The 14,797-nt window shown below is 37.2% G+C and overlaps 1 protein-coding gene across 3 annotated transcripts in view; it reads right to left on the bottom strand.

The window, feature by feature from the left end:
• bchs (WD repeat and FYVE domain containing 3 bchs) overlaps positions 1 to 14,797 on the bottom strand; it is a 1,305,514-nt gene that overhangs the window by 237,910 nt on the left and 1,052,807 nt on the right. For all 3 annotated transcript variants that reach the window (XM_090399415.1, XM_090399420.1, XM_090399430.1), the window contains exons 55-56: positions 13,601 to 13,720; positions 11,749 to 11,866 (exon numbers count right to left, since the gene is read on the bottom strand). In XM_090399415.1, coding sequence (XP_090255541.1) covers positions 11,749 to 11,866; positions 13,601 to 13,720 — 238 coding nt within the window. The remainder of the gene's footprint in view (positions 1 to 11,748; positions 11,867 to 13,600; positions 13,721 to 14,797) is intronic.

Raw genomic sequence — 14,797 nt, 5'->3', positions numbered from 1 at the left:
TCTTTGATCAACTGTTTTATTTTTAAACATACTCTCAAATCCATAAGTTAAACCTGGTGTGCATACTGCCTTGTATGCTGCTAGTCAGGTTTTTTGTTAACATCTCTCTCATCCCACAAAAATTTATTCAAGTGGGTTCTAACCATACCAGCTTCGCTTATTCTGTAATAATTTCCACATTTAATTTATCAATGTCATTAAACCAGGGAGAAAACATCACTATCAACAATAACATAGTCAATGAGGCTGTCATTAAACGGGGTGCTTAAGGGTCAAAGATGTATAACTGAGAGGAGACCTCCACATAGCCTTTAAAGGAATGCGGAGAACCGATCAGGGCTTCTGAACTAATGTCCAATCCTCACCTTCTCGTGGTGCACCCTGTTGGGTATCTACTTGGATATGAACGAAAACAAGGATGGGCTGTCAATTTGGGATTTAGCCGACCAAATTGAATTCTTATTGGTTAAACCAAAATAAAAAAAATGATGGTACAACATGACAAAATTTCATGCCAGCTGGGCCGTCGCCCAGTTAAACAAGGCCCCCATTGTTTTTGCCAGGGAACCAGGGCGAACAGCGAAAAGTCAGCTACTAAAACAAATCTGAAAACACACCCCAACTCAACATCACCAGAGTTAAAGATCAGTACTATCAACATAAGAAGCCTGAATGGCAAAGAAATGGAGCTAGCTGAGGAATTAGATAAGTACCAGATCGACATAATAGGGGTGACTGAAACAAAAAAGACAAAAACTGGTGAGATCTTTCTGAGCAATAAATACAAAATGTTGTATTCAGGCAATGACAATCAAGGAAAAGAAGGAGTAGCCATAGTATTCAACACAAAATATGAGGCTAATCTTCTTGAATGGCAGGCAGTGTCAAGTAGAGTGATGTGGGCAAATATGAGAATTGGGAACAGGACAATGAGACTTATTTGTGCCTATGGTCCCACAGAAGGTTCTACTAAGGTAGAAGTGGAGGAATTTTTTGAGGCTTTAGAAAATGCAACTGACAAAATGAAAAAGGAAAGGTTGGTCCTTGTTGGGGGATCCCAACAAGGACCAACAGCAGAGTAGGAAATGACTGTCAGACATACAGAAATATTTTGGGAAAATTTGGAGAAAAGAGCAAAGCTAATAATAATGGCAAATACCTGTTGGATTTCTGCTCAGGACATGGGCTGGTTGTTACTAACACCATGTTCAAACATAAAAATGTGCACAAATTCACATGGAGAGAAGAGGCTAGGAATAAGAAAAGTCTCATTGACTATGTTATTGTTGATAGTGATGTTTTCTCCGTGGTGCAGGACACCAGAGTGTACAGAGGATTTGAAATTGGAAGTGATCACTATTTAGTCTTGAGCAGGATAAATTTCAATTTCATATTGAAAAGAATAACATGTAAGAAAGTTTTGAAGCGAATAAAAATTGAGCAGCTCTCAGATGTGAACTGTAGACTAAAATACACAAACATTATTCAAGAAAAAAATGAAACAGTTTGAGAACAGGAATCAAACCTTGGAGATTAGATTCAGTGGCAAGCCTTGAAGAAAGTCCTGATTGATTCAGCTAGAGAGGCATATGGTGAGGTTGTTTGCAAGGATAGAAAAATCAGAACTCCATGGTGGACACAAGGAGTTAAAGAGGCAGTGAAGGAAAAGAAGAAAGCATATCAAAAGTTCCTGGCAAATAAGTCAGCTTGTGCTCTTACAGAATATAGAGACAAATGTAAGAAAGCTAAACACAGTGTAAAACTAGCTAAACAGAAGTCATGGGACGACTTTGGCAAGAATATAGAAAATAAATATCAAGAAGGTGGTAAAATATTCTGGAGGTTGTTAAAGAAGCTTAAGAATGGAGGAAAGAGTGCTGTAAAAGGAGTTAGAGATGATAAAGGTGATATGAAAACTGGAGAAAAAGATATCCATGAAGTATGGAGTAATTACTTTGAAAAACTGCTAAATGAAACAAGCAGTGATGACAGCACAGTGGTAAAAAACACTGACCAGGCGTGCAGTCAGGAATATATATCCATACTTGAAGTAGAAAAAGCCATCAAAGGCTTGAAATGTGGAAAGGCAGCAGGAGTAGATGATATTCAACCAGAAATGCTGAAGTATGGTGGTATAAGAGTCTTACAGTGGTTGCACTGCATAGTTCAGAAAGCCTGGACAGAAGGACGAATTAATAGAGCTCTCATAGTACCCATATATAAAAAGGAAAATAAAACTGAATGTGAGAATTACAGAGATATTTCCTTACTGAGTGTTCCAGGCAAGATCTATGCAAGTATACTTGAGAAACGGTTGAGAAGAATTGTGGAAGAAAAGCTTGGTGAAGAACAAGCTGGATTCAGGCCAAATAGAGGCTGTCAGGATCAGATCTTCACTTTATGACAAATAGTCGAGAAGGCATGGGAATATAAGAAAGATCTGTATCTAAGTTGTGTCTATTTGGAAAAGACATATGACAAGGTGCCAAGAGAGAAGCTATTCAATACGCTACAGTTATATGGTGTCAATGAGGCATTATATCAAGCAATACTTAGTCTTTATTTGAGTTGTAAGTCAGCAGTTAGAATCGAAGGAAGTACAGGAAGATGGTTTAATGTTAAATCTGGTGTGAGACAAGGATGTACATTATCTATATGGATCACATTAGGAAGGAAAGCGGTATTAAACAGGATATCAAAATTGGAGATGTTAATGTCAGCTCTTTGCTTTATGCGGATGATGTTATACTTCTAAATAAATCCGCTACAAGTCTGCAAGATTCTCTGACTAAATTGAATAGCTGTTGTAATAGATATGGTATGACGGTCAGCAATAAAAAGACAAAGACAATGAAAATAGGCAGAATCATTGAAAATGTCAACTGTGTTGTGAATGGAGAACCTGTGGAACAAGTAAAACATTTCAGCTACTTATGCATGGTAAATTAAATTTAGAAATAGACAACAGAATCAGCAAAGCTGGAATGGTGGGAAGTCAATTGAATAAATTCATATGGAATAAGAGAGAAATTAGTCAGAACACTAAATTAGCTGTATACAAGACAGTGTTCAAACCAGTTTTAACTTATGGATCTGAGAGCTGGGTCAGAAGTAAAACACTTGACCAAAGACTAGAGACTGCAGATATGAGAGTCCTGAGAAAGATTATAGGTGTGAACAGATGGCATCAATGGCAATATCATATTAAAAATTAGGATATTAGGAAAGAACTTGACATTGTCAACATCCAGGAATGTGTTAGCAGAGCTAATCTCAGGTGGTATGGTCACCTAAACAGAATGGTCGAAGAAAGATTAGCAAAACAAGCCTTCTCTGCTAGGTTGGCTACAAAACGACCCAGAGGAAGACCAAGATATAGGTGGATTGATATGGTACAAAGTACCTTAGATGATAGAAATATAAGATCTGATAATGTTGGAGTCTTGACAAGTAACAGACTGATTTGGAGGAAAACTGTAGATAGGAAGTTAGTAATGATGTAATTTTTTCATGTAGTACTATCATATCCTGTACACCCCCTTGAGGGTACATGACAGGAATTTGATGATGATGATGTCATTAAACATTGTGCTTAAATAACTGAAATATATCATTTGTAGTATAGGATTTTCAGTGGAGAATGAAGGAGATATTTGTGTTCTTGCCTGTTATCTTTTTATTGCTGATATTTATGCTAAATCTGTTATAGCACTTATTCAGTTAAAGGATCCATTGACAGAATTTTTCAAAGGACAATAATGTGATCCGCATAAAGCAAAGAGCTAAGTTTAATATTTTGGAACTTTGTTATCACTTTCCAACTTCATACCACTATCCTTCATAATGTTATTCACACAGATGATAAATAAGACTGGAGATAGGATACATTCATAATACACAACTCAAAGTTAAACTATAACCAGGAGAATAACCACATGTTGAAGAGCATGCTTGACTCAGACTCCCCCTCAAAACCTTCCACCTGGTTAAGATATAGATGATATGTTCTCTATTTGGCCTCATGGCACAGATAATCAACATCCAAGAATCTCGTTTATGATTATTATTATTTTCTCAAGACCTCATGAAGTCAAAGACTCATCTAGGAGGACCTTTTGTCATACACACAGCTCATCATACCGTGCCTTAAACACACTCAAATTCTCTGCAGAAACCACACTCTCAGAAAGCATTCCAATCATTCACAACTCTGCATGCAAAACACTTGCTTCTCACTATCTGCTCACATCCTCCTTATACAGCTTCCTGAGATGAACTCTGGTTCTCCCCTGATCTCCCACCGTTTTCTGTAAAACCTCTCCAACATTAATCCTATAATAACCCCTTACTAACTTGGTCTCTATCATATCACTCCTCTTACTCCTATCAACCAGGCATTATAAATTGCATCTTCTCAACCTTTCTTCATATTCGACATTCCACAGATCAGAAACTACCTTAGTCAGTTGCATCTAGATCTTTTGTAACATCTCTTCATCCTTTTGAAAACCAGGTGACCAAATCTGTGCACAGTAGTCCATGTGTGGCCCAATCAGAGTTTTATACAATGAAAACAAGAATATCCTTACTTCTACAAGTCAGTGTTCTCCATATCATTCCTAGAATTCTTTGCTGTCCTCACAATTTTGGCAATGTAATAAATGTCAGATTCTTATCCACTATCACCCTAAGATCTCTTATTTCCTCCACTTCCAACAATATATCCCCCACCAAGCATAAATTCTACATCCCATCTTTGCTTCCCAAATTTTAAAATCTTACATTTTGCAACATTGAATTCATATCCCCCATTTCCATGCCCATTCACTCAATTTATTCAAGCCTTGTAAGGCCACAACATCTTCTCTACTCTTAATAGTTCGTCCCAACTTTGCATCATCTGCAAACAACTGAAAATCTCCATCCAAATCTTCGCCAATATCATTAACATACAGGTTGAGCAGCAACGGTCCTAAAACAGACCATGGCACACCACGAGTGACTTTCCTCTTCTGGGATATTGTTTCCCCATACACAACTTGCTGATACCTATCAGACAGCCAGTCTCCGATCCAATGCACTGATCTAATATCAAATCCCATTTGCTCTATGTTAGACTATCAACTTATCATGAGGTAATCTATCAAAAGCCTTTGCAAAATCTAAGTATACTAGTATGTATCCCTCTCCTCTGTCCAATGAAGCTGTCACTTTATTGTAATAAGTAAGTAGATTATGAAAACATGACCTCCCTTTAGCAAATCTGTGCTATCCATCAAAGATAATACCATTGTTGTCAACCCAATTCTGGATCCTAGTTCTCAGATTCACCAGCTTCTCCAACACATGACACACAGATAGGTCTATAATTTGATGCTTGAATTCTATCACCTCCCTTATGAAGTGGCACAATCTTGTGGAATTCGACCCAGTGCAAGACCCATATTAAAAAATATGTCAAGGCAGATGCCAACTCCTGGCACATTCCTTCAGAATATTTGGTGATATATTATCAAGTCCCACAGCCTTATTAACATCGTTTGCTCAATTACAGTCAGTCTCTCCTCCCCATTATCAACTGCTCTCAAACTCTCCATGACATCACATTCACAAGAAAGAAAGACCTTTATGAATTGCTCATTAAGTATCTTTGCCATATCTTCCACGGCAGTTATTCTTATACCATTTTTTCCAATCAATGGCATCCTTCCATAATCATTCCTTTTTTTTTTTGCTGGCTACATATCGAAAGAATTCCCTAGAATTCTTTTTGGCTTCATTAGCTAACTGCTGCTCATACTTCACTTTTGCTACCCTTATCAACCAGGTCATCCTCGTTTCCTGTTCTTTGTAATCCTCATGGAATTGATTATTACCACTTCTCTTATGATGCCTCCATAATGCCTTTTTCCTCTGTATCGCATGCTTAATATCTTCATTCATCTATTTCACACCTACCTTATTTAACCTTCTGACTCTTGGAATACATTTAGACATTGCTTCTACTAGATAGTGCTTGAATATCTGCCAAGTTGCATTGATCTCTTTTTCAGCTAATTCCTCATTCCATTCTACAGTTGCAAGGTGTCTCCTGAGCTCCTCATAATAACTAGCCTTGTAGTTCAACATGTACCCTTTTCTTCCTCACACTGCTGGCAACCATCCAAGTAATCACTTCATGGTCACTCTGTAATGGGTGGGCAGCTATGGTGCCAAAAATGCCCTTGAGCATGAATTCTTTATCCTCAAATATCTCGGGGGGGGGGGGGGGGGGGCTCTAACAAAGTCCATTTGTGAAAATCCACCTTTATCTTTAAGCTCTACATATCTCCTCATCTGGAACATCAAGGAGATCGGTCCCATTCTGATATCACTCTTCTAAAAGAGTTTAATGTTTTATGAAGTGCTACTTAATTGGTATCCCACCCATTGATGTTGCTTTTAGTAGCATCTAAGCAATTAGATGCTACTAAAAGCATCTAATAGCTTATTAGATGATTTTAATGTTGCTGACATGAGTTTCCTCAAGGATATCTTCAGAACATAAATTCTTAATTGTTTTGAGAGATTCTGCTAGTGCTAGTCCATCTAATCCCTTTTCAATAAGGTAGGTGACATTTTACCAATTGGATTTTCACCTGTTGCATGGATAATGAAAAACACTGGTAGATTTATGATCGTATTAGTCTTTTGTTTCTTACGTCTGTTAACAAAAGATGGATTTATGATATCAGTACTTGGCTTGGACTTTGTTAGGGCCCCTGAAATATTTGAGGATGAAGAATTCATGCTGAAGGGCTTTTTTTTTTTTTTTTGAACCACAGCTGCCTACCCATTACAGAGCAACACATGGATATCCATTAGCCAGCAACCAACAATTGTGTCTGGAACTGAAATTACAGGGCTAGCTACCCCAGACACTATACTTGCATCACATCAAGGCTTAGGTCTTGTCCACAGACTATGGGGGTAGCAGACTTACTGCAACATCACTGATTCTTGTAGGCAATCCCACCAGTTAATTAATGCTTGCTGAGTCATCCAGGACTGCCCGTTTTGCTGAAGCAGAGGCCAAAATAGCACAAGACTACCAGGATCATCCTTTCCAGATGGTTGCCCATGAATTGCACTACACAGTGGCAGGGCATTGATCCCAGTGATGTCTGAAAGACAGAATAGCAAGAAAGCATCTCTGGAGAGGTAGAGCAAAGAATACGGGGAGAAAAGCAAAGAAAAGAGGGAGAATGAAAAGGCCAGTACCATCATCGAAAAGTCCCTTCCACCAGAAACAGGTGTCAAATAAGGAGGACTTTGTATATGCAATTGCTCCTGCTCTGTGCTGATTTCCATTCCCACAATCATTTTTACTGTCAGTCCATCAGTCATGCTCTTTTCCATTCCTACAATATCAAGGTTTCTACACATCTGAACCCTCTCAATTCTCTTGTTTAATCTTTTGACAAATACATCTTCCATATTCTCTCAAACATACACACTATATTCCTGACAATGAGCCATCTTTGAAAAATCCACACTACATCACATTTGGTTTTAACACTGTGCATCTGGTTATTCTCACCACTATTTTACCTTCATTAACTATGAGCTGTATTACAAAATTTTGTATAAACCTACTAACAACCTAGATAGTTATCATGCATTTAATCATAATTATCACTATTAAACAAATTTTCACTGACACATACAGTTTTCCACCAATATTACATGAAATAATATTGGTGGAATAATTGAAGGATGAATGAGAGTGAGAGTGAGAAGAGGGTGTCGAGGGTTAGAATATTAGAAAGAATGAATGATAGAGAAAATGTGACGCAAGATTCGGAAGTTGAATTGGATTGGATGAGGAAAGAGATGAAATGGATGAGGAATGAAATTAAGAAAATTCTGGTAAAAACTATTAAAACTAATCATGATGGCATGAAAAGAGTTAACGGAAGATGAGTGAGTGGCGTTATATGGCAACTCCATTATTAAAGGTGTGCGGGATGATAGGATGCACAAGGTATGTTTCCCAGGTGGTAAAATGAGTAGAGTGATTGAGGCATTGGATATGAGGAGGGAGCAAGCAAAGGAGTTGATGGTTTTAATCAGCACAAATGATTTGACAGAGGACAAAGAGCAAGTCAGAATGGATGTAAGGAGGCTGCTTAGAAGGATAAAAGAGAATAGTGTAACAGGAAGGGTAGTCAGCATGTTGCCTAGGTATGACTGTGGTGAGATGAGGCAGAGAGCAAGGATTATGAATGATATGCTGGCTGAAATGTGTGAGGAGATGGGAGTACAGTTTGTTAAAGTGTGGAATGAGTTTGAAGGAAGAAGTGAACTGTATGGGAGCGATGGACTGCATTTGAGTGGTTATGGTGAGATTCACTTGGAGAGACTGCTGCTGGAAGGTAGAGAAGTGAGTAGAGTGAGAAAGAATGAATCAGATCAAGTGGAAAATTATGTGGAAGAGAAGGAGAGTAAGACAGGAGAGATTGAAGAGGTGGTTATGAATGAGGAAGTGAGTGGCATGAGTATAGAAAATGAGAGAATGGGTCTGCAAGAGGAGCAGGGAAATGGGTAGGCTCAGGGTGGACAGGGGTACACAGCGTGAGAAAGGTGGATGCTCCAAGAGGAAGTGAGAGCATGTGTAGATAGGAAAGAAATGGGATGACCTGAGATCAAGAGAAAACAGTTGGAATTGAAAAGGGTTTTAAAATGAATAAGCAGAAAGGGAAATGGCCCCAGTCAAGCATGGAGAGATCACATCAAGTGAGTGGTATCAGTGGAACTAGCTGTAGATCCAGAAATGAGCTGTTGTGTTTGTATACAAATGCTAGAAGTATAAGAAACAAGGCAGATGAAACGGTTGCATTAATTGCGTCTGTTCACCCAAAGATTGTCGGAATAAGTAAGACATGGTTGGAAGAGGACGACATCCTAACAGGAATAGAGATGGAAGGGTATGATGTGTTTCATGAGGGTAGAAGGGGTAAAAAGGGAGGGAGAGTGCTATTGATGATAGAGAAAGAGTTATGTCCATACAAAAGAGAAATAGTGCCAGTAGTTTTGAGGCAGTATGGTTTGAGATAGAGGTGAATGGATCAAATACTTGGTTGGATGTTGTTATAGACCAGGTAATGTGGATGGTGGCAATAATGAAATGTATAATGAAATTAGTCAAGCAAATAAGAAATGGGTGATTTTAATTATGGCAATATAGACTAGAATGATGAGATAGCAACTTGAAGTAAAGAAAATGAGTTTCTTAAGTTTTTGAGGAATAACTACCTCAGACATTATATAACAGAGGGCACGTGAGGATTGAGGGTCTTGAATTTGGCCACCTCATCAGAGGATGTAATTATAAATATATATGCCAAATCATCCACCAGTTGGTGAGAGTGACCATGAGGTGATTACTGGGTGGTTGCCAGCAGTGTGAGGACCTCTGTGAGAAAAGGGTATATGTGGAACTAGAAGGGGGGGGGGGGTGATTATGAAGAGTTTAGGAGACAGCTTGCAGGATTACCATGGAATGAGGAGTTAGCTGGAAAGGAGATCAATGCAGCTTGGGGGATTTTCAAAAACTATCTAGTAGATGCAATGTCTAAGTGTATTCCAAGGGTGAGAAGATTAAATAAGGTAGGTGTGAGATGGATGAATAAGGAGATTAAGCATGCAATACAGAGAAAGACGGCATTGGGGAGGCAGCATAAGAGAAGTGGAAATAACCAATTCCATGAGGTCTACAAAGACCAAGCAAGGAGGATGACTTGGTTGGTGAGGGTAGCTAAAGAGAGGTATAAACAACAGTTAGCTAATGAAGCCAAAAAGAATCCCAAGGAGTTCTTTCAATATGTGGCCACCAAAAGAAAGAATGATTATGGAAGGATGACAATGATTGGAGAAAATGGTATAAAGACAGCTGTTGCAGAATATGTAGTGGAGATACTTAATGAGCAATTCATAAAGGTTTTTCAATCTTGTGATTGTGACTTCATGGAGAGATTGAGAGCAGTTAATGATGGGGAGGAGAGACTGACTTTAAGTGAGCAAGAGGTGTATGAGGGAGTTGAGTAAACTAGATGTTAATAAGGTTGTGGGACTTGATAATATATCGCCACGTATTCTGAAGGAATGTGCCAGGGAGTTAACACCTGCCTTGACATATTTTTTTAATACGAGTCTTGCACTCGATCAAGTCCCTAAGGAGTGGAAGGAGGGAAAGATTGTGCTACTTCATAAAGGAGGTGATCGAACTCAAGCATCAAACTATAGGCTTATCTGTGTGTCAGGTGTTGTGGTCAAGTTGTTGGAGAACCTTGTGAGAACTAGGATCCAGAGTTGGGTTGACAACAATGGTATTATCTTTGATGGACAGCATGGATTTGCTAAAAGGAGATCATGTTTTAATAATCTACTTACTTAATACAATAAAGTGACTGCTTCCTTGGACAGAGGAGAAGGATACACAGTAATATACTTAGATTTCGCAAAGGCTTTTGATAGAGTAACTCATGATAAATTGATAGTCAAACTAGAGCAGATGGGGTTGGATATTAAATTAGTGCATTGGATTGGAGACTGGCTATCTGATAGGTATCAACATGTTGTGTATGGGGGAGCGATATCCAGGAAAAGGAAAGTCACTAGTGGAGTGTCTTAGGGGTCTGTTTTGGGACCATTACTGTTTAATTTATATATTAACGATATAGGTGAAGATTTGAGTGGTGATATTCAGTTGTGTGCAGATAATGCAAAGTTGGGATGAACCATGAAGAGTAGTGAAGATGTTGTGGCCTACAAGAAGACTTGAATAAATTGAGCGATTGGGCACCGAAATGGAGATGTGAGTTCCACGTTGCAAAATGTAAGGTTTTAAAATTTGGAAATCAAAGATGGGATGCAGAATTAATGCTTGGTGAGGATATATTGTTGTTGGTGGAGGAAATAAGAGATCTGGGAGTGATAGTGGATAAGGACTTGAAATTTCGGAGAGACATAGCCAAAATTGTGAAGACAACACAAAGGCTTCTGGGAATGATGCGGAGGACACTGACGTGTAGAAGTAGGGAGATTCTTGTTCCGTTGTATAAGGCTTTGATTAGGCCACACATGGACTATTGTGCCCAGATTTGGCCACCTGGTTTTCAGAAGGATGAAGAGATGTTGGAAAGGGTCCAAAGGCAATTGACCAAGGTAGTTTCTGACCTCTGGAATGTCCAGTATGAGGAAAGATTGAGAAGATGTAATTTGCAGAGTCTGGTGGACAGGAGGAAGAGGGGGAGATATGATAGAGACCTACAAGTTGGTAGGTCTCTATCATAGTTGCACTATATTAGTTATAGGATTGTTATAGGATTAATGCTGGAGAAGTGGGAGAACCAGAGGTCATCCCTGGAAACTGTATAAAGAGGGTGTGAGAAGGGGAGTGAGAGGCAGGCGTTTTTCGTGCAGAGTTGTGAATGTGTTCAAGGCATGGTATGATGAGCGGTGTGTGTGTGTGTGATAAAAGGACCTCCCAGATGAGTCTTTGACTCCATGAGATCTTGGAGTTTTTTATTATAATAATAATAATACTTATTTTTGATGAAGCAGTTCTAGCCATGATCTTTGCTGATGACACATAGCACAAGTAAAAATCTTAGTATTTTTATATATACAGTATATACTATATTTATATATACAGAATATATTTATTAGTCTGAATTGCCTAAGCTGAATGAAAATATAAACACAAACCATGAGGATCATCCCACTCCTTATATCGTTTCTTAAACTGGTCTAAACGATCTGGTGTTTGGGCACCCATTGGTCTTGAGAAATCACGGAATGTGGCAGCATCATTAAGATCAAGTTCCTGAAAAAAAAAAGTAAATTGAAAGAAAATTTAATATAGATACTACAATAAAATATAATGGATTTACACAGCACAGTATTTCAATTTTGTTACTAAGGCAGACATTTATTCTCAAGGTCAAGTAATCAAAAAGTAAAGGAATTATAATGGCACACAATAAAAAAATGAATAAATAAGGGTGTCTGATGTCTTATCTGAGTTAGTGTCCTATTACCCTAACACCACTTTACTTGAATGGTGTGAGATAAGTTAATTACGTGTTGAGTTTTGACATACCATCAACATAAATGTAAAAGCATAATAAAACATTAAAAAATACAATTTTTACTTTTATACCAGTAACTTAGCTATGTGAGTAATATAATTCATAATAAGGTGTTTCCAAGAACAGGTGCACTATATATGAAATTTATTTTCTTTTAACCAATTTTACTAGCTAATAAAAAAAACAAACGAACTGGTACTCGTCACTTAAATGTAACTTTTTTTTTACTTTAGTGACTTATATGTTTTTATTATATCCCTCTTTTATGCCCATCAACACCAAATTTTGTAACCTGCAAACCTTCAATCTATCTCATAAGGAGCATTCCACAAACTTGTCACCATCATAGATATTTGCCTCTGGATCTTCCCAACCAATATCTTATCCCTAAGGATGAAGAAATGGTGTCGAAGATCCACCAAATGTGGTAGAAAAGACCCCACCCCAGAAGATGTTCACAAAATTAACTGAGAACAGCTATATGTATGCTTACCATCTAAAATATCAGATTATGTATACTAGAGAACTAATACAATATACTACTAACAAACATAACATTGTACAGATGTGTTAATTATTATACATCTATGATTTTTTTAAGAATAAATATACACATTCAAAACTGAAGTGGCAAATATAAGGTTATTTACTTGATGTGATAATTACAGAAATAAAAATTGTAAAGTGAAACTTATAGATTTATTAAAAAGAAAATTAGATAAACTTTGACATGTTTACTGTGCTAATTGACAGTGAAACACTTTGACATGTTTCACTGTCAATTAGCTGAGAGCATCATCATGAAAAGCAGTAGAGAGCATATACTAAGATCTGAACACTTTAATAACTGTAATTTTTTTTTAAATGAAAATAATTGATGACAAGTAATTATTATGACAATATTAAGACTAACTCAAGGATGTTAGCCTTAATTTGTTAATAACAAATCTCAGTCCCTATTTTAAATAACGATTAGACCACCACTAATGATTAATGATGCATTCATCATTAACGCAACTTAGTTGTAAATTCTTTTTTTTTTTCACACAAGAAGAGGATAGGATAATAACAGTTGATTATATCAGAAACTTTGGCATACTCAGCATAATTATGTATATACTCCAGATGATGACCGTAAGATGAGGGTTGAAATTTTGACCTTCATACTAAGAAAGGTGAGAAGAAAAGGTCATCCCTGAAAAGCCATGAAGATTGGATTTTTTGCTTGGAGGAAAATGGCAAATAAGCAGAATAGGTTGTCAGAGTTGGTAATCAATGCCTTGTTGATGAATAAGTTCAAGAAGTTTGATAGTTCTTGTGATAATGGTGAGAGTAAGCCTCTCACAATGAGTCGGACTCCATGGAGATGACTGAGTAAATAATAACAACAACAACAAGCAATGAAAGCTCATATCATATTACATAGTGATATCTCTGTTTACAATGAACAATAATAAAATGAATCTTACTTCAGCATCATAGTCTGCCAAAACCCATGGGAATACAGGATACTGCATAAGATCATTGTAAGAGCGGCCAGCTAAGGTATTCAAATGCATGAGATACTGGAAGTTACTTATTTCACCACGCTATAAAACAAGACAATGAAATGATATGAATGATAATATGATAAAAAAAAGCTAATGACATTATAAATACATCAATATATGTAGTTGTGTTAGTTATTTTCATGCCTATACACGCTGACATGAACTATCTCAGAAGTTAACCCTACCATTAATTTTCTTTAACTCAGGACCTTATGCAAATTCTACCATTGGTCTTCTCTTTTTTGTGGAGAGATTCTATCAGTGTCTATGTACGAGAAACATACAGAAAGTACGGTCTGGTCAAAAATGTGAAAAAGTCTGGTATAGAAGAAAAAAGTTTTATTACATGCTAAAATATCTACATATACTTTATTTTTCCACATAGTTGCCACTGACTTCCAAGCATTTCTGGTATTGTGGCAAAAGCTTCTTTATACTGCATCAAAATGTTTGCTGCCAGTGAATTCAACTACTGAAGTTACAGTGTTCTTCAGTTCCTCATCTTCTTCAAGGCGCCGAGATGAGAGTCACCACTTCATATGGTCATTGGGTGCAAGGTTGGAGGGGGGGGGGGGGGTATAGGGTGAGTGGATAAAAATTTCTCACCCAAACTTCTGAATATGCTGAATTACTTGTCAAGTTTCGTCAATGTTTCAACATACACATTAACATTAATTGTTGTTCCTTGCTGATCTATCCCTTAACTACATCCTTTGGAAATTTTTGTAACTTTTGCTAAAAATGTATTGCAATTTCACTTGTATGAAATTTACTACACATTTTTTCTGTAATATAATTTATTGGTATGCTGGCAATAAATTTATACCCACATTTGGCTGTAGTCATGAAACCTTTTTTTATATACAGGTAAAAATGTAGTTCATCCTTAGGTTGTGGACACCGGTGTGTGTGTGTATATACCATATATATATATATATATTGTATAGTGAGCAGATTATCAAAAATTTATCAGCACGACCCTGCTTTCCATCTAAAGTTAAATCTACATTTAACTCTTTCGTATTCAAATCACATCTACTTAAAAACTGTAGTGGAATGTTTTGCTTCAAAATATCGAAACAGACATATTGTTATAAATTAAAGATGCCAAGAAAT

This window comes from Typopeltis vanoorti, chromosome 1 (genome assembly GCF_054136105.1).
Source record: "Typopeltis vanoorti isolate ZY-2024b chromosome 1, IOZ_Tvanoo_1.0, whole genome shotgun sequence".
Taxonomy (NCBI): domain Eukaryota; kingdom Metazoa; phylum Arthropoda; class Arachnida; order Uropygi; family Thelyphonidae; genus Typopeltis; species Typopeltis vanoorti.
Note: the sequence above shows the minus strand (reverse complement) of the source record. Positions and strands in the feature narration are given on the sequence as shown.